The sequence below is a fragment of the Gekko japonicus genome, unplaced genomic scaffold, assembly GCF_001447785.1.
Source record: "Gekko japonicus isolate JY-2015 unplaced genomic scaffold, Gekko_japonicus_V1.1 scaffold1573, whole genome shotgun sequence".
In the NCBI taxonomy this organism is placed as follows: domain Eukaryota; kingdom Metazoa; phylum Chordata; class Lepidosauria; order Squamata; family Gekkonidae; genus Gekko; species Gekko japonicus.
In genome coordinates, this window is record NW_015160887.1 from 1,891 (window position 1) to 22,353 (window position 20,463).

The following is a 20,463-nucleotide window of genomic DNA, read 5'->3' on the forward strand; positions in this document are numbered from 1 at the left end:
GGTACCTATTTATCTACTTGCAATTTCTTGCTTTCGAACTGCTAGGTTGGCAGGAGCTGGAACTAGAGATGGGAGCTCACTCCATCATGCGGCTGAACTACTGACCTTCCACAGCCTGCAGTTCAGCGTCTTAACCACTTGAGCCACCGCACAAAACAATAAAAGCAAAAGATATTCGTTCAAATTGACCCAGCCCAACATAAAAACACAGGCTGACAACTTGTTTCCCATCATCTGGCAATCCAATTTGAACTTGCACAGAATTTCAAGATGGTGGCAGAGAGAAGAAAATGAAAGGTGGGGGAGGGAATGCAGTTTGCCAAAGGCCTTTTGAGTCTCCTTGGGGGTGATGGCTTCCCCCAAAACGCCCCCTTATACTTTTAGGGAGATGGAGAGGAAATCTGGTACGGAATGGAGGAAGTCACGTTTGATCTCGTTGTAGAGGAATTGCGATAACCAATGCTGATGTTACGACCCTGTTTCTTTTTCTCCTCACCCTTCTTTTGGTTTTTTTTGCCTCTCTTCTCCCCCCCACCCCCACCCCCTTCTTCCTTCCCCTTCTGGCACAGACGAGGCAGGCAGCTGTGTACAGGATGGGCAGAGGTATAGTGATAAAGATGTGTGGAAACCTGAGCCCTGCCAGATCTGTGTTTGTGACACGGGGACTATCCTCTGCGACGACATACTCTGCGAAGAACTGAGAGACTGTCCCAACCCAGAGATACCCTTCGGAGAATGTTGTCCCATCTGCCCAACTGACCAGCCCGCCACCAGTGGTCGTAATTTATTTATTTCCGTTTCGTATAAATAAATTACCTGAGAGATAAGAGCGAAAAAGGAATGCTGGGTAGAGACATGGATGCAAAGCCCGCATCATGCGGCATCCATGGGAAGGCTACTGCTGGGAAAAGCTACTTCTGATTAATCCAGCTTTGGGGGTGAAGTGGGTGCCTCTTTGCTCAGTGGGTGCAGAGAAATCTGAAATAATGGGGTCCCTTTGAGCTGCAGCCATCACTGAGAAAAGATTCACTTTTCTGCGTCTTGACATGAAAGTCTAAGTGAGTTGGTTACTAATGTGTCCCTCAAAATGTCTAGGTCACTGAAGTGCTTACTAGCCTGGCTGATCACACAGTATTAGTTGTCTGTGGCATGCCGATGACCTGAAAGAGGTGTGGTGGGGGGAAACATATTCTTTAGCAGTTTATGCAAGCTGTCCTGGCTGGCTGGTTGCCTGGAGGATGTTTCTACTCACACCAGGTGATCAGGTGAATTAGGAACTATTTATAAGTTTAGACCTTCTGGTCTCCAGTCTCCAGGCCCCCATAAGGCAATACTGAATCAGGTTTTTCTGTATCCCACTGAGCACTGCTGTACTTTACCTGCTTTTTAAAGCACTGAGGAAATGAGAAGAGTGCTTCACTGTGCTAAGTATATGTTACTGTGATTTCCCCCCCCCCTCCCTGCACAATGTTTAACTATCATTTCAGGGGCAGAAATTACAGGGTGGTCTACATAGGGACAGCTCTGAGACAGAAGAGATCTAATTAAATTATTGTCACATGGCAAAACCCTCTTCCTTTATGGGATCTTTTAAGCACCAGCTGTCTCAGCCTAAACCCATTAGGGGAAGATAAAGCACCTATTGAAATCAGTGGGATTTGTGCAAACCTACAAAGTGTCCAGGATTGCTGCCAGAGGTTGCAATCCAGAGAAAGTGACGCCAATAATAGAAGTTAATAATAACAATAGTAGTAGTGAATATGGTTATTTTAAGCATTTGGAGTTCCTCCTGTCTTCACTAACAAGGCACCTAAATCCCACTGAAACCAATGGGATTTAAGCAAACAATTCATCCTTTAAACCCCTATAATGTTGGCACTGAAGCACAGCTAATTTTTCCCCCTGGATTCTGTCCAGTGTACCGTCTTCAGCTGTTTCTGCTGATCGTGCTGGTCAAGGTGTATAGAGCAAACCTTGAACAAGGTATAGGCTTTGAACCCACTGCCAGGGGGGAGGGGTTAATTAAAGGACAACCCCTTTGGAACTTCCTGCATAGGAAGGATGTTGCAGAAGGGCTGTTTAGCTCCCTTTGTTTTTTGCAGCTCTGTGATACTTCTGCCTAAAGACTCTCTTTGGCAGACTCTAATCTGAAGAACCTGGTTTGATGCCCCACTCCTCCACCTGAAGCCTGTTGGGTGACCTTGGGCCAGTCACAGTTCTGTCAGAACTCTCTCAGCCCCACCTACCTCACAAGGTGCCTATTGTGAGGAGAGGAAGAGATTGTAAGCCACTTTGAGACTTCTTAGGGTAGAGAAAAGCAGGGTATAAAACCCTACTCTTATTATTATTATTATTATTATTAAAAAATGGGTTCTGTGAGCCAACAGGCCAAGATTTAACCTGGTGATGAGACAGCATATGGGGGCCAGTTTTTCATATCTGAGATATTGGAGATTATTCATAATCCATACCTCTCCGAAGGTTTGCCCAGTGGGCATGCTTTGCAAAAGACATTTGTGATGCTCAGGCTGAAGGTATAAGGGAATAATTTAAACCTCTTTTCAGACTTTTTTTTTAAATAATTGCTTTAAAAATTACTTTCTTAGTTTTAGCCCAGGTGACAGATTAAAATTAGAAGTGGCCTTTTTTAACCCTTTTGCCCAATCCAGTTGCCTTGGAGGCTCCTTTAATGTAAAAAAAATAAATACTGAACACTCTAAAGGCTGCCAGTGTGGGCAAAGGGTTGAGACTCAACAAAAGTTAACCATTCCTTTTCTCTGCAATTGTTATTCCGCAGTTAGGCCGAATGTGGCTTGTATCCTCTGTGTTGTGTCTCTCTCTTTATGCCTTTGTTTTAAGCTGTTGTGTATTCTGCTTAACGCTCAACAGACTGACCCTAACCATGCTTGCTCAGTGATAAGTCCAGTTCTTCCCAATGGGGGTACTAAGTAAGTCAGCTTAAAATTGCAACTCACATCCTGCTAAAGTCAATTGGGACTTGCACTATTGTTATCCTGTGCAGGGTTATTGAGAAGTAAGTTTCATAAGAGTTCTCTAGGACTTGCTCCTAAATACGCATGTATAGGATCTCAGCCTTTGGTCTACGCACCTTTGTACAGGATGGCAAACAAAATTGTGTGCACAGTTCTTTGGCTGATTAAAAACTCAGCTGTTAATTCCCGCCAGGCAACGTGGAATTAAAACCACACAAGTTTGCAGCCTGGCCCTGCATGTGCCACTAGGACTCTGGGGACTCCGGTGGTTCCTTTCTGCTCCCCCCCCGGGTGCCATTTTGCATGGGGCCTTGCATGTCACGTGCACAAATCCTATACAGATCGTTTCCTTGGGGCGGTGGCATCTCTAGGACAGCAAGGAAACCGTAATGGTCAGCGTTGTAGAAGTAAATCGTAGCAGTCAGGTTTGTAGAAGTAAAGCTTCCCCAACCCCACACCATTCACTCCCATCCTTGTCTTCGTGTTCCCACATCTTGTGGTTGCGTCTTGTGTGAGCAGATGAAAGGATTGGTATATATGGAAATGCTTATGTGATTTACTGCAATGTGGTTCTGATGTTTTCTTTTCCCCCCTTGTTCTTAACAGGGCAACCTGGCCCCAAGGTGAGGCAACCAAATACATCCTTATTTCAAGCCACGGTTTTTATCTTACAACTACACCCCCGATGCTAAGTTTTTTACTGGCTCCGGGGGGTTGGATTCAATGACTTACTTCCACTAAGCTGGATCCAATGACTCCCTTCTGCTAAGTTACCTTTCAAGGGAGAAAGGCTTCCTGCAACGAGGAATGACTTTTCCCAGGGCTTCTTTTGTTAAAAACGGTCCCTATGCTAGCCCTGACCTGGATAGCCCAGGCAAGCCCCATCTCGTCAGATCTCGGAAGCTAAGCAGGGCCGACCCTGGCATGTACTTGGAAGGGAGACCTCCAAGGAATATCAGGGCCGGGATGCAGAGGCAGGGAATAGCAAGCCACCTCTCTGAAATGTCCAGGCCCCACTAGAGGTCCCCAGAAGTCAACCATGACTTCCAGCACATGCTTGCATGCACACACACACACACACACACACCAGTTCCTATGTTTATATATAAAGTTGGATTGATTTCCACCAGTTTACCCACCAGGACTTGGGAGAACCTCTCAGAAAGGTGCCAGTACTCAGTACTGGCGAGTACCAACCCCCCCAAAAGCCCTGACTTTCTTTGATGGAGAAGAGAATTGGTTGAAAGGAAGTCTTTCTCTGTTAGAGAACGATTTGATGGAAGAGAGTCATACAATCTGACACCTCTGCTTTTAACAATGTTCTGCAGATGTGAAAAGAGGAATAATGCTTAGCATTATGTAGGATCCAAAGCTCGTCTGCCTTTAACAACTTTCTGCGGATATAATAGTGGAATAACGGTTACCTTTGTGTTGTGGGTAAACCACCTCTGCTTGTCTCTTGCCTGGAACCCCTCCATAGATGGACTTGCCATGAATCGGTTGTGACTCATTGGCATGTTCTTCTTCTGTGTTATGGAAAGCTGTTATCAGCTGATGTCTGCAGTTCAAGGTGTAAAGGGCCACAAGCAAGCTAGGTGCTTTTGTTGCTGGTCAGGTCGGCAGCCTTATCGACCCCACTGTACACGAACACACGAATTTGGCTTATCGTTCCCAAGGTTTACCTTGGGCCTGATTCCTTGTGAAGAGCAGGAATAAATCTGCAGAAGCCAATGGAGCGACTGCAATAAACGGCTCTCCGGAATCACAGCGGGATCAGGCTGTCTGGCCATCATGCAAATGCGAACTGGATCCTCATAACCCAACCCAGCAAAAAAAGGCCGAAACGGTGGCTTAGCGGAAGACCGATGAATGCTTCCATTGATTTCAATGAGACTATTCATGGTTGGAGTTCCGCTTCTGCATACCTGTCTTGCAACATCGGGACCAAAAGCTCTCTGCTCCGTATAAATATACTGGCCCCAGAGGGTGTGCCTGCAATCGTGCAGTGTTTAAGCAGAGACCTCAAATAGAGGTTGTCATTGTGCTGGGGGGAGACCTAGAAGACACTGCATTAATTGTGTGTATATACAGATCTGCTGGTTTAAACAACCGAGGGCATTCTTTGCATTTTGCAGGGACAAAAAGGGGAACCCGGCGATATAAAAGATGTAAGTGTGACGTTTTCCATAAGCCTTTCCCCCACCCCTTGAAGCCTGCGGTGCAAAGTGTCCTTCAAACTAAACTTGATATGTGTGTTTATGTTTTGTTTTCTTCTCTCCTCTCTCTTGACCAGGTTGTAGGACCGAGAGGTCCCCCTGGACCACAGGTAGGGAATTATCTGCTACACTGCTTAAATACATTGGGTAGGGGAATATGAAAAAACCTTCACAGTCCTTTAATTAAACTTGTCTCTGTCCTTGTCTGTTTCAGGGACCTTCAGGTGAACAAGGACCAAGGGGAGAACGCGGAGACAAAGGGGAAAAGGTAAGATCGGCTGCTCACATGCCCAAAGAGAGGCTTTAGAAAACATAGGGACAGCATTCACCTGTCTTAGCTTTGATCCGTTTGAAAATATCAGACTCACCTGCTTTGAGTAGGTGTCTCTCTAGTTGATGTACACACATACAGAGAGTTCATGATAAAATATTTGTCACAGGGATTTCAGAAGGGTCAATCAAATCATTGTGGAAGGTAGATGGTAGGTTATATATATACATGGCTTTTGGAACTTTGGCTATTATTAATCGACAGCAAGGATGAAAAAGCAAAAGCCAAGTAGGACTGTTGTGATTCAGAATTACCTAATGAAATAAGTGGGCTTAGACTGGAATAACTCTGCATAGGATTGCACTTTTCGGTGGCAGTATTGTGTATATTGACAAGGATGGTTTGCAAGATTTATGCTCATTAACGGTTATGACATATTATGGCGCAGTCCGATGAACAAGTCCAGAGAAGTGCCATGGCTCCAAACAGTTTTCTTACTGGTCTACTTGAGCACACTTACCCATGAAAGTTATATGTAGGACAATGCGGTCTTGAAGGGATGGGGACGGGGTGAGGAGAATCAGTTAAGTTCTCAGTTTACAAAGTGCTTTTCTGCCTGATCACCTGGAGGTGATGTTTGTTCACTACAAGTGACCAGCTGAGGGGATATTTACAAATCCATTGTTGTGGGTGTTCTACAGGGCATGAGAGAGGCCATGCCGTCAGCCCAGGCCAGTAGTCTATCCTAGGTTCTGTCATGGTGTTTCCCCCCTTTTTAGGACATGCCCATAGAGGAAGTGGGTCTTGATTGACATGCTTGTAGCCCATGAAGCTGTTCCCTTCATTTGGATGACCTTTTGTGCATCCCATTTCTGGGACAAGGGAACATGTTTGCTGCTACAGTACATGCTCCCCAATTCCAGCCATTCCTTCTGGTATACGTGAATGTGCATACAAGGACATAGACTACTGGTTGTTAGATCTGCATGGCATAATATGGTGTTGTACCCGTGTAGCTGTTGATAACTTCCCCAAGCTTTTCTGTGTGTTTACATCACGGTTCTTAAGACCGGTTTGTTAATTTCATTTCTGTTAATTTCTGTTAATTTCATTTTATTTTTTGCCATCAAGTCATAGCTGCCTTATGGCGACCCCATGGGATTTTCCAAGGCACGAGATGTTCAGAGGTGGTTTGCCATTGCCTGCCTCTGCGTCACAACCCTGGTATTCCTTGGTGGCTAGTGGCCACCCATCCGAATATGGACCTGGGCTGACCCTGCTTAGCATCTGAGATCTGATGAGATCGGGCTAGCCTGGGCTATCCAGGTCAGGGTGGTTGGTTAATACTTGGGTCAAATTAGTAAGGGAGAATTTACATTAGACTAAAATATGCACAGTGATCAAATATGTGGATCTTTGTGGCATGACTTTACACACACACACACACCGGTTTTCCAGTGGAATGTGGGGACAGAGGATGCACTCAGGAACATTTCCTTTCCTTGTTTTTTGCAGGGTGCTCCTGGCCCACGTGGTAGAGATGGCGAACCTGGTACACCTGGCAACCCTGGCCCTCCCGGACCCCCAGGCCCTCCGGGTCCCCCTGGCCTTGGTGGAGTGAGTATCCTCTGCCTGATCTTCCGCCCCCTCAGTTTCTAAATGCCAGAACATGCGGTCACCAAGAGAGAAAAAAAGAGCCCTTTCACCGTTCAACCTCTTAGCAATTCCTGCTTTTCTAACACAGCAAAAGCCTTCAGTTTAGTTCGGTTTGCAGCACGTAGACCATGCGGCCGAAAAAACGTCCGATACTCAGAATGCAAATGGGGTTGGAATGATTTTTAAGCCTTCAGAATTCCTTTACAATTTGTAAACCTTTGCTGTGTTAGAGAAGTGCTTTTCAAAACTTTGTTCGGGGAAACCTTGAGCAAAGTTTGAAATACTTCTTTACGCTGAGACTGATTCAGACGTGGAATTCGCTTGCTAGAGGATGTAGTGGTGGCCACAGATGGCCACAGGAATGAACAGCTTTAAAAGGGAATGAGATAGATTTATGGAGGATAGATCTATGAGTGGCTACTAGCCAGGGTGACTGAGGGGAACCTCCACATTCAGAAGCACTAAATCTCTGTATCCCAGATCCAGGAGGCAAAATCCTCCACATTCAGAAGCACTAAATCTCTGAATCCCAGAGCCAGGAGGCAAAATCAGGGGAAGGCCTTGACCTCCATGCCCTGTTGTTGGCCCTCCAGAGGAACTGGTTGGCTTCTGTGTGAGAGGAGGCTGAACGAGATGGACCACTGGCCCAGCCCTGTAGCCAGGAAATTCTCGGCGGGGGAGGGGGTGCACCTGCCCCCAACGTGGTGATGTCATTTGCGTGTTTAGTGCGGTGGTTAATTTAATTAGCTTTGGAGCTATTTGAATTAGCACAGGGGAAGGCTGCCCCTCTCCCTCCCCTCCTGCTCAGCCACAGCTCCTTACCTCGGCTGGCGGTTGCTGTGCGGCCTTGCCATGTCTCCCTGCTTCCTGCTGTGGCCAAGCAGGAGGGGAGGGGGAGAGGTGGCTAAGTGGAATGGCCCGCGCTGGCGCCTCACTGCACCTGCACCAGCCCAGCGACCCCGGGTAATGTGAGGCGCCAGGGTAGTTCTCCCAGCTGCGGCCAACACGAGCTGGCAGGGGCAGATCTGGGGAGTAGGGGCAGAGCTAATTCAGTAGGGGACGTTGCCCCTATCGCCCCGCCCTAGCTACGGGCCTGCACTGGTCTTGTCTAGCAGGGCTCTTCTTATGTTCTTATGATGTTCCTCAGAAATGTGATACGGATATATGATGAAAAATTCGGTAATGGCCAATATACATTCTCAGCTTACTGATCACTACCAATCTTACACTGTGTTAAGTGTGTTCTTGGACACATTTTGGCCCATGCGGAGCAAGAAGGGCTGTCCGGTGCCCCATAAGAACTTGATGCCTTGTTATCCCGGAATTCCTTTATAATATAGAGGCTCCTCCTTGGCAGACATGTTGAAGTGGAAAGATTCCCTCAGGACAGAACTTTTAAAGACCCCTCTGTTAAGGAGCAAATGACGATCCCTGCCGGGGGACTTGGGTTTAAAAATGGCGACCCCCACAGCTGCTTTGGGGCTGTGGGGAAAGTGAGTTGGGTTCAGGGAACCTGATTGCGGAACCCGACCTGACTCCTTAAAAATGGTATTGTGTAATTTGTCCCTAAGGCTACGAAACAGTAAAGGAAAGTTGTAATGCAAATCAGTTTCAATTTAAGCCCAGCCTAGATAGTCTAACCCTAGGTAATTTAGTCCTGATGGACTTTGCTTGTACTAACAGCATAATGGCTGCCTTAGCCGAATGTGGATTTTCCATAGCAACATTTGAAGCAGTAATGTACAGCGGAGGCTCTAAATGAATCATGGAAGCCTCATGCATTGGAATACTGAGGGCTAGTTATGGGTCATGAGGACAATATTACAAGGGCTGAGCACATCAGGTCACCTTATCCTGAATCAGACCATTGGTCTATCAGGCCCAACATTGTCTACTCTGGTTGGCAGCAGCTCTCCAAGGTAGACTTTGAAACAATCAAATGATTTGCGAGTCCAAAGAAAGAAAATCCTTAGCAACATATTTTAGAGTTGCTGATATAACCGAATTTCTTCCCTTAGACCCTTTGTAACTCACCGAGGACTAAAACTATTAGCAGCACGGTAACAATATCAAGCATATTAAAGAATAATTATGTAACTCTCTGTTCTCTACTGTTAGTTACAGATGATGGTTTGGATATATTATTCTACAAAAGGATATATTAAGATCATCTCTCTTTAATACAGGTTGGTTTGAAGTAACCAGTAACCACCAACCACTCATTCTATACTTAGGATCCCTAATACACATTAGGATTGCTACTCCTCATGGAACTATGCCTTGAAAAAAGTGGAAAGTATCTGCCCTTGGCTGTTGTGTAATCAGCCTTTTTGTGACTACAAAGGGCAGGTAAAATATGTTAAGGAATAACTAATCCATGGTTGATATCATGGATCCCTGTGCAGGTAATGCACATAAGTGTGTCCAGTCGTTTCTGGGCAGAATTAAATCTTCCTGTTTGCCTTTAATTGTGTGAAAGCGCTCTTTTTGGGGAGCCAGGGCAAACTCGGCGGCATCCATTTTGAAACCACACTTCCTCAGTTATTCCCAGTGTCCTTTAGGTTCACTGATGTACCTGAGAGTTACAGACACCCCGTCTCCAGGTGCTATGAATAACTCTTTGTTTCCCCAAGAAGTGGCTGGAAGGCCTGTGTTCTCTTTTCTTTCTTTGATTGATTTCTCTCATTGTAGACCTTCCCCCTCATTGTCTGTGGCAAACGTTGAAACAAAGCCTTTGAGCCAGGTGGTCACTACAAATGCCTACTTAGAAATCTTTAATCCCCCCCCCTCCAGATCATAATAATTCCCACCAATATCACCCCAATAAATTATTTTCCTTAAGGCATGAACCCGAGGAAAGGGAAAATGTGAAAAGATAATTGACTTGCCCTAATTTGTGATGTGTTTAGGGTTGCCCATCAGATACTAAGGCAAACTCTGAGCTTTTGAAAAGCCTTCTCATGTTCCCTATTGAACGAGTGTTCTCCATCTTATCACCTCACATTCCTCATCCCGTTGAAATGGCTTTGCTGAGATATGACTGGGCGTTTTTGTGTGTGCGCTTCATCTTTGTAGAACTTTGCTGCTCAGATGGCAGGAGGATTTGACGAGAAAGCTGGTGGTGCTCAGATGGGAGTCATGCAAGGACCTATGGTAAGCAATCAGAGAGTTTCTAAGTCCTTTGAGGGCATATCTGTTCTACAAATGTGTATCAATTCTACGTTATCACAGATGGCTTCTTGAAAAGAATCCTAGGAACTGTAGTCTTAAGGGGGCTGAGAAGTCTCTGTTACAGATCTGTAGTCTCTTTCATGGAACTACAGTCCCCAATGTTCCCTAGGGACCGCACTAGCTCCAGGATTGTGACGGGCAAGGAGGCATACTCTGTAGATTCCTGGAAGAGGTGGGGAGTACAGTTCTTCCGTAATGTCTCTAACTTTGGTTGCTCCATGCATAGTGCAAATAGGAGCCTTCTTAGGATAGTGGGTGCTTGGTTGATCTTGGCAAATGCCAACCTGCCATTCTGGGATTGGCAGTTCCTGGGAAGAGGAAGAGAATATTAAACCAGTGTAAGTCTGTGGTGGTTAGGGTTGCCAGGTTGGATCGACCCAGGGGAGGGGAGAGGCTTTCTGGAAGTGGGAGTGTGCGACTTAATGACATCATGCGGAAGTGACAGCTTCACATCAGCGATGTCACACCGCTCTGGTATTTTGGGGGAACTCTATGCTTACTATAGAGTTTTGCCCAAAAAAACCAGAGCGTCAGCGACATGATGGCATCATTTCCATGTGATGTCATTACATCTTGTTTGGGGGTAGGATTTTCCCCTGCCGGGTAGCTGGCCAGCAGCAGGGAAGTGGCCTGAAAATCAGGGGATGCCCACCCCCCAACTGGGGAATGGCATTCCTAGTGGTGGCAGTATGTTTTGAAAATGTCTAGTGCCTCTGGCACTGAAACATGTTTGGCAAAATGGTACATTTTGCAGAGATACTGAGAATTGAGCAAACCTTATGGCCGGGGTGTCAAACATGCGGCCCATGGGCCGGATCAGGCCCCCGGAGGACTTCTGTCATGCTTGCCTTTCTCCTGCTTCTTCTTCCAGTTCTGCTGCTGCGTCATAGCTTGATTTCTCAGATTCTCTCAATTGCTCAGGAGAGAGAAATAGGCAAGCTTCTGTTCCCTGCACTGGCTGAGGCTCCTCCCTCTCCCAGGGGGAGAGAGGGAAGGAGCCAGAGCTTGCTTTCTGGCCAGGCTGCCTCAATCGCACAGGAAACAAAAGCAAGCCTTTCTTCTTCTCCATTGGTTGAGGCTCCTCCCTTAAGGGAGGGGGGAAGGAGGGAGAGCTTGCTTTGCTTGGTTGCCTCAATCATACGAGAGAAATACAAAGCACCTTTAAGACCAAAAGAGTTTTATTCAAGGTATGACCTTTTGTGTGCCTTACTACACTGTGCGTGTTTTGTTGGGCTCGTTATGCTGTGGCACGGCCCAACAAGGTCTCATTTATGTGAGAACTGGCCCTCACGACAAATGAGTTCAACACCCCTGCCTTATGGTCTCTGCAGCCATCAAAGAAAGTTGCGATGGTTTTACCATCTTGAGAACGGGGCCAAAATGGACACTTGGCCACAATTTGTAGCACACTTACTTAGAAATAAGTCCCATTTGATTTGGTGGCACTTATTCCTAAATATATATTTACAGAGTTGATGACATTTTGACCTAATCCATATAGCCTTAAATGTCGAAGGACAAGAGTGCTTTGTTCTCTACCCCCAATATTTAAAGTCCATGGCCAATGTTCCCTCTAAGCTATGGAGTCCTGTGAGCAAAAATTCTACTTTGTGAGCTTACTGGCATTAAAGCTGTGAGCAGGTGATTTGGCTACAGTATCAATTAGTTTCCTCTGGAGCCCTCCTTCCTGAGCTGAGACAAAAAGGTGTGAGCCGGAGGCTAAAAAACTGTGAGCTAGCTCACACTAACTCAGCTTAGAGGGAACACTGTCCATGGCTCATGTCCATTATAAAGAGCTTAGATAGAACCTCTTTTGATGTTTGTGTTTAGGACTGTACCAGTATACTCCCCCACATAAAATACTGTCTACACTTTCAAAAGAAACATGATGGGGAAGATATAACCTAGAATTGTCTCACTGGAAGATGTAGGGGGTATTTTGTGAAGGGAGAGCATTCAAAGCGTTGATCCCCCTTTCTGCAGTCTGACATGTCCAGCGGCTGATACACCATGTGGCTCTTCTCAGAGGCTAATTTAGGCCACAATAGGTTTTGTAACTGCCCATGAAAAGATAATATGTGTGTTTTCTTGGGACACTTCATGCGCTTCTAGGGTATACGTATGTTATTTTCATATCACAATCATACCTGTGCAGGAAACAGAGGTGTACACCTGTCTGTGTTGTTGTGTGAAGAGTCACACGTGTCTCTGTGTGCATAATTACATGCATTTGGTTGATCATTGTGAAGGAGAATATCATACATGAAGTGGCCCTCCCCAGAGCTGAACTAGAAGCACACCACATGGTGTGTAGTGGTTAAAGTGTTGGACTAGGACTTGGGAAACTCAGGTTCGAATCCCTGCTCTGCCATGGAAGCTTGGTGGGTGACTTCGGGCCAGTCACACACAGTCATCCTAACCTACCTCATAGGGTTGTTGTGAGGATGAAATGGAGGAGAGGAGAATGATGTAAACAGCTTTGGGTTCCCACCGAGGAGAACAGTGGGGTATAAATAAAGTAAATAAATAAACAATCCAAATGAATTTCAATACTGTTTTTCAGACACAATGCTAAAACAGAACACGATAATTCCAGAGGCATATCTGTGTTAGTCTGTTGTAGCAAAATTGCACAGGACTTAAATGAGTAACAAAATTTATTTCAGCGTAAGCTTTTGTGAGTCAGAATGAGCTGTTTGTGGAACGGAACACCAACTCAAGAAATAAATATTTGAGTCCAGTGGCACACGAAAGCTTATACCTTGAATAAAACTTTATTGGTCTTAAAGGTGCTATGAGTCTGATAGCACCTTAAAGACTAACATCATTTTTAAACAGAAGAGAGGTTTTCTTTAATGTAAACAAGCATTCGAGCCCATGCTGGATTTATTCATGTTACAAACCAAATATAATAGGAACCACTTAAAGCCTCACGAGAGAAAACACCCAAGTTGGTGTAACTGATAGCCAGCCGGCACAGCCAGTGTGGTGTAGTGGTTAAGAGCGATGGACTCTAATCTGGAGACCCAGGTTTGATTCCCCACTCGTCCTCCACATGAAGCCTGCTGGGTGACCTTGGGCCAGTCACAGTTCTCTCAGAACTCTCTCAGCTCCACCTGCCTCACAAGGTGCCTGTTGTGGGAAGGGGAAGAGAATGCGATTGTAAGCCGCTTTGAGACTCAAGGTAGAGAAAAGCAGGGTATAAAAGCCTACTCTTCTTCCCTTCTGCAGTCCTGCGGGTTAGATATCTGTTTATATATAGCACCTTTCTATCAAGACATCAAAGAAAAAAGAAAATAATAAATTAGAAAATGTTTGGGGCCGCTGGTAGTCTTCTCTGGAGCTGATGGTAGCCCTTGTCACACATTATGTTTCCAGTGCCTCTATCCCACATACTAGGGGAATGCACTAGAGCGATCATCTCATTATGTGCGATCATCGTTTTGTCTGGAAATGGCAGTGTGCGTATTTTGCATCTTCAGTTGATGTGAGGTCATACCCATGAAAATCTAGTTTTCAGGTTCATGCATACTGAAGCTACAAAAAGCAAGTGTTAGCGATCATCTCATTATGTGCGATCATCGCTTTGTCTGGAAATGGCAGTGTGCAATGGGCAGTTTATGAAAATCTAGTTTTCAGGTTCATGCATACTGAAGCTACAAAAAGCAAGTGTTGCCCTTTTTAGACAAAATGGCAGTTGTGCATACTGAGGTGATTGTGTATAGCGTGTTCTCTTGGTACTCACAGTAGGAGCACCAGAAACCCAGCACCTAACAAAGGCAGTTATGAACTCCCAGGCCTGGATATTTCTCTTTCAGAAGCTCCAGGGAAGGTGGAAGAAAACATACCTCAGCTGGTGTCTCTCAGGCCCTTGTTAGTTCCCTCAAGAGCTGATGGCATTAGCTTCCTCGCCTGGGCCTCTTAAAAATTGGCACTGGAATGAGCCTGAGCTGCTCTTCTTCTTATTAACCAGAGCGTCTCAATCCCTTATCAGCAGGGGTCATTTTGTAGAAAAAGAGGTGCAGGAGCTCATTAGCATAACTTATTAGCATAACTTATTAGCATAACTTATTTGCATATGCCACACCCCCTGACATCACCAGAAGTGTGTCAAAAGGCAACACCCACAGTTCAGGCTCCACGGGACTGTTTTGGATTGCTAGCTATTGGGGGGGACACGTACAGATCTGCTCTGACAAAGGAGGGAGAGCTTATACCTGAAGGGGGGGGTGCAACTTACCTGGCTGCTTCTTGCTCCTCGTGACCCGATTGAGGGCCGCTGGGAGCAGGGGGCGGGGTTTGTTGCACATGCCCGCCCCCTGGGCTCCTTACTGCCGGAGCTCCATTCCTGTGCGCTCCCGCAGGAAATGACCCGTGCTTAAAAGCATGACTTTCCTAGTGCCCAAGCTTCAGCCAGCCACATTTTATAAATGTTTCTTTACATTTAGCATTTATTAGCTTTCCATTCCGAGATTGCCCCAGCAGTTCAAGCGGGCTGATTAACATGAAAAATGGGAATTAGAAATGGCCCGGGGACTTTGTACTGCTTGCCAGAGCATCCTGAGCCATGTGCCAAAATAGTAGAAAAAGATGATTATAGAGAGGGAAGTAACAGAGAGATTTGTTTTAAGGGGGCCGGGTCTCTGTTACTTTTGGACCGAGGGCTGAAGTATGCAAAAACAAAACAAAACAGTCGCTACTGTTCTTCAAGATCCCACAAGACTTCCAGCAGGAAATTTCTACTCTCTAGCCATTCTTGGCAAGCTGTAAATGAAATTCGGGCTTAGTAAACATGGATCGCTTCCAAGAGAAAGTGAGCACATGTGTGTGTTTTTTTCGCCTCAGAGTGACTTCTATAAATAAAAATAGTCCTGGATGGTGCATAGAAGGAGGGAAAAGAAAGAAAGAATAGAAGGAGCTGTTTCAGAGTAACTGCCACAGAATTAGGTCTTCTCTGGTTCTTTACACCTTTGCAGTTGGGACCGAAAGTTAGATTGGATTCGGATTTTTTGTAAAGATTGTTTTTATTTCCAAATATAGGGACCTATGGGACCACGAGGCCCTCCGGGACCCACAGGATCTCCTGTAAGTACTCACTGCCTGGTTGGATGGTCTCTGATGTTTGAAACAAAGGGAAGGATCGCCCTTTACTGAGGTAAACACTGAGGATTCCTTTTGTGATCTTCTTTCAGGGCCCTCAAGGATTTCAAGGCAGCCCTGGTGAACCTGGTGAACCTGGCGCTAGTGTGAGTATGTGGGAAGGGAGGCTGCCTTTGCGAAAGAGTGGGCATGTATGCTGTGACACAATTGACAAATTCATGTACTTCTCCTTTCTGCTGCCAAGTGTGCCTGTCGATTTCCCACTGGACTCTTGCCTTCTGCAAACTTCAAAGTCAGTGGATAACTGACAAAGGGGAAGCGACAGGATACTTGTCTGTGGTTGGGCTGATTGGAAGTTACCCTGCCTGAGACTTAATTGTACCTGGGGTTAATTTTCTGATAGACTGCATGAAAACTACACTTGGTCACTTGAACTGCCAGCTGGTTTACTCCTTGCCTTTAGTTTTACAAATATACTAGTTGATCTCTAATTTATGACCTAGTGCACATATTCAAACCCAGAAAAGGTGTGTTTCCTGCCGTGGCAATTGAAAAAGTAGAAACCACTGTAATCCATGTGGTATAATAACAGGATTATTTCCACTTCCTGTCTGTTTGCTCCAGCTTCCCCTTCCTCCTCCTCCTCCTACCTACCTTCACCCCATCCCCACACACAGATCGAGCCCTTGGCTGCAAATCCTTATGGCTGTATGGTTAATGTCAGCCTTTATTTATTTATTTGGAACATTTCTATGCCGCTTGTCCAGGGAATGTGCCTACAGAAGAATAAACCATATCAATTTCTGATTTTTTTTGGGATTATTAAGACCCAGCATTAAGAAAAACAGGTAAACATGGAACAGCTTAAAATAGTCTTAATGTTTCTCAGGCTGAAAATGGACTATAGAACAACATTAACAAAATTAATCAACCCCGTATTTAAAAGTCTTGGTAAGCAAGATGTTTCAGCCTGCACCTAAAAGAGAGCAGTGTAGGCAGCAGGCAGGCCTGAAGGGGAAGGGCATTCCACAGGCAAGGTGGCACTGCAGAAAAAGCCCCGTCTCTGGTTGCCACCCACCTCACCTGTGCAGGATGGGCACACAGAGCAGGCCTTGTGAGGAGGAACTTAGCTGGTGGGCTGGACAGTATGGGAGGAGGTGGTCCTTCAAATACTCCGGCTCCAAGCCATTTAAGGCCTTGTAGGAAAGGACCAGCACTTTGAATTGTGCCTAGAAACAGACATAAATTGTGCCCGGAAAGATTACAATTTAATACTGGAAGATCCAGTAAGGATTAGGGCTGCTGGTAGAGTGAGGGGAGAAAAAAAAATGAGCTGAAAACCACCGATGTGTTGATGGCATGATGTCATTTTGGGGGTGAACCTGGAAGTGACATGATGCTGTCAGTGTGACATCACTTCCTGGTTCATCCTGGAAATGACATCACAGCATCTCCCTGTGTCCCCATCCCCAGTCTCCTTCCAAGCTCCAGCAGCTGGCTGGCAACTATAGTAAGGATCATTGCTCATGGACATATTTCTAGACATCTGTAAACCTTTTAGAGATGCTTATCTGTAGATCTGCAACCATTGTTGTTATGTTTTGATATATTTTTATTTCTTTCTCTTTGGGGTACTAAAAATAATTTTTAGTTTAAAAACCCTCTAGTAAGGATCATGTTGGGACTGTGTCCCCTTGTATCCTCTCCACAGTCACCTATATATACCTCCTAATTATTACCTCTCCTATTAGAGGTGTCCTGAAGTACCCTAAAGATTTCCTTCTCTTTCAGGCTGAATAGAACTTAATGACTTAGAAGTAACTATATCCCCTTCTGAGGGCCTCTCAAAATGTGGTAACCTGTGTATCCCTTTGACAAACAACAGAGATGTTTTGAGTTTTGTAATTAAGGCCTGATCTAGATGTTACAGTTATCACATACAGAAAGTATTTTCATTTGGGGGGTTACAAAAATAAAGGACTAAGGGTCAAACTGGACTTGGAAGAGATCTTCCCAACATTTTGAAACATAAATGGCTGCCTCAGGAGCAGGCCACAGTGCGGGGGATGAGGTCAGTTAAGTCATCGTCCCTGCATGGTTTCCATTGGTAAAACCAAATTTTTCTCTCTCCCTCCCCTAAACTCTTATTAGTGACCCTGGAAAGGAGTAGAAGTAGGCAAAAAGAGGCTATGTTTTTCCCTTGTAGAGAAAATAACAGCAGTACAAATTTTGAGTGGCAAAATGATGGGGGAAGATTTAAACCACCTGCCCTGTGGCTCTACTCCAAAATGTCCCCGCCCCCGCAGCTACAACTTTCATTTAAAATGCAGTGAGGAGTCCAGAAAGTGGATCTCCCAGTGTCTTGCTTGGTTTTATCCTGAGGGCAAGTAGGGACAGTTCAGAAGATTATAAAAGGATCATCTGGAAAGTGTTAGATCTGTGACTAATGAATGGAAATTGATAGATCGGCAACAGATTCAGGAGCTCTCTGCTGCATTCACTGCATGCAGGGGTGGTTAGTGTTTAAGGAGAAGAATCCGCTGGTGGGGGGTGCTGCATCCTTCCCCCACCCACAGACTCTTCTCAGCAACCTGAAGGCTCTCCCCCAACCTGAGCTTATTTTTGGCGTTTGAGGCAGCTGAGGAAAAATGGGAATGAATCTGGTGGATTTGGTGGGATTTCATGAAAAATCAGTGGGGGGAAAGTTTTAACCACCCCATCACATGAACACACACACACACACACATCTATATGTTGATACTCAAGTGTTAATGCCCTGCCCTACGTTTGCATTATAGGGTTTTCCAGTGAGTAATCAGCTGGAGTGTGGGTAGATTGGCGCCTTAACTCATCAGGAAAAATTCTGGTGGGCTGCCACCTTGGAGGGCCACACATTTGTTGTTCAGTCGCACAGTCGAGTCAACTTTTTGCAACCCCATGGACCACATCACGCCAGGCTCTCCTGTCTTCCACCATCCTCCGGAGTTCACCCAACTTCATGTCTGTTCCATCGATAACTCTGTCTAACCATCTCATCCTTTGCTGTCTCCTTATTCCCAGTAGAAATGTATGGCTGTGAGAGTTGGACCATAAGGGTCACTCATAGGAGCAAGCTAAGCTGAGTGGACCTTTTAGCACTGCCATCGCCATGGGGGCCACTTGGTTCAGCATGCTCCAAGGCAGTTTTAACATCCTGGTCTGAATCCTGCTCCTGAACTAAAACTCTCCTGTTGGTATTGCTCTGTTGCAGAGGTTTCGCTTGTGGATTGCTAAAGTAGCAAGTGAAAGGTCTATCACATTTCCTTGGTGGACCAGCCTTTAGTCGGTGACGGACAGCATGTTTTGTTGTTTTTAACTGTTTTTGCCTTCTTCATATTAAGAATTCCTAAATAAATCCAGCAAGTGAAATGTTCATGAGAGAGGCACTGGAGCGGGTGTGGATGTATTGCATAGCTTGGCTGTAGATGATGAGTCACATGGTGTGTTCAAGTAGTACCTAAGTTGTGATCAGTGGGTTTATTTATCCATCACAGAAGTGCATTGTGAGGCACCCCAAGTTAATTTCCTGTATAGGCTGGTCTATATCCGGGTTTATCCTATGTTGGAAAGTTGTTGGGCCTGGTAGAATTGCTCAGTGGGTGGTCTTCTCATGGATCCATCTGATGAAGATGTTGAGGGGGCTGTGGCTCAGTAGCAGAACATCTGCTTGGCATGCAGAAGATCCCAGGTTCAGTCCCTGGCACCTGCAGTTTAAAGGATCAGGTAGTGGGTGATGTGAAAAACCTCAGCCTGAGATCCTGGAGAGCTGCTGCCAGTCTGAGTAGACAATACTAACCTTGATGGAGCAAGGGTCTGATTCAATGTAAGGCAGCTTCATGTATAATTATAATAGAACGCGTAGATTGAGGGGCCTTGTAGTACCTCTCTGTGAGGTTTTCATCCAGATTTCCTCATTCAGTAGAAAGCAGCTTCATGTGTTTATGTGTCGGGTTGCTTCAGATGTAGGAGAAGTACTTGGGTTTGGGAGATGAGAAAGTGTTGTTCTAAGTCAGCTATGAATAGATTGACATATGAGTTGGCTTCAGAAATGTTAGTGCAGTGGCTGCAGCAACATGTAGTGCATTCGTATAGCTTTTAACAACTTAGCTATATGCGTACAGACCAATGGAATGTTAAAAAAGTGTCATGTAGCCATAGCAGTGTTGTTGCATCATCATGGATAGCATTCTTAATGGTTTATAACCCAGCTTTGTGTGGAATGTTGGTGTGTAGCAGATCTGCTTTCGAGGTTTCTGGCATGGAGTTTTCTGGGAGATTATCAGTGTACTGAGGAAACCTGTGTTCTCTTTTAATGTACTTTTATTTAGCATATGAAAATACTTTCAGAATAGCCAGGTCTTTGAGGAAGTCCACATGATGCTGAACATAGGACTGTTGCTAAAAGTGGCAGCCCCATGGTGTATTCTTTCTATTCATTCTTACGGAATTGAAGTAGACTTTCTTATAGTGTGATATTGCTACACCGTGGTTTTCCACTGTTGTTCCACATCGCTGACACTGCTGATGTGTGTTTGAGGGGAAAAGTACACCAGGAAGTCTGTTTAAATATTACAGGATAGAACTTGCCACAAGCCTGCCATTTTCAGCAGCAGCCCTATGTTGAATATCTTGTTCACTTCGACTCTTACTCCACTAAGTGTTTCCAGTTCAGCAAGATGGTAGTGAAACTGAAGAATTGTTTTAGATGGAAATTTGCCCCTTGTGAAAGTTACTAATATAGAATAGAAAGCTTTTGAATGGTATACACTTGAATTTATGCATATATTTTGTTGTTTTGAAAGTAGGGGCATTTATTGTGTGGGTTTCTAATGGATTTTATCATGTCAAGGAGCCAGCTTGGAGTTGAAAAATTACAAAAACACCCCCCCCCCAATTGTTGTTTAAAGTTTTAAAGATTACATTTAAATCTAGTCTTAGACCGCACTTAGCAATAGCT

The 20,463-nt window shown here is 45.2% G+C and overlaps 1 protein-coding gene across 1 annotated transcript in view; it reads left to right on the forward strand.

The window, feature by feature from the left end:
* The first annotated feature begins 349 nt into the window (after positions 1–349).
* Positions 350–20,463, forward strand: part of LOC107120677 (collagen alpha-1(II) chain) — a 119,769-nt gene continuing 99,655 nt past the window's right edge. Inside the window, exons 1-10 of the mRNA XM_015423445.1 lie at positions 350–404; positions 570–779; positions 3,600–3,616; positions 5,129–5,161; positions 5,287–5,319; positions 5,424–5,477; positions 6,996–7,097; positions 10,212–10,289; positions 15,408–15,452; positions 15,560–15,613. Of these exons, the coding sequence (XP_015278931.1) occupies positions 350–404; positions 570–779; positions 3,600–3,616; positions 5,129–5,161; positions 5,287–5,319; positions 5,424–5,477; positions 6,996–7,097; positions 10,212–10,289; positions 15,408–15,452; positions 15,560–15,613 (681 nt within the window). The remainder of the gene's footprint in view (positions 405–569; positions 780–3,599; positions 3,617–5,128; positions 5,162–5,286; positions 5,320–5,423; positions 5,478–6,995; positions 7,098–10,211; positions 10,290–15,407; positions 15,453–15,559; positions 15,614–20,463) is intronic.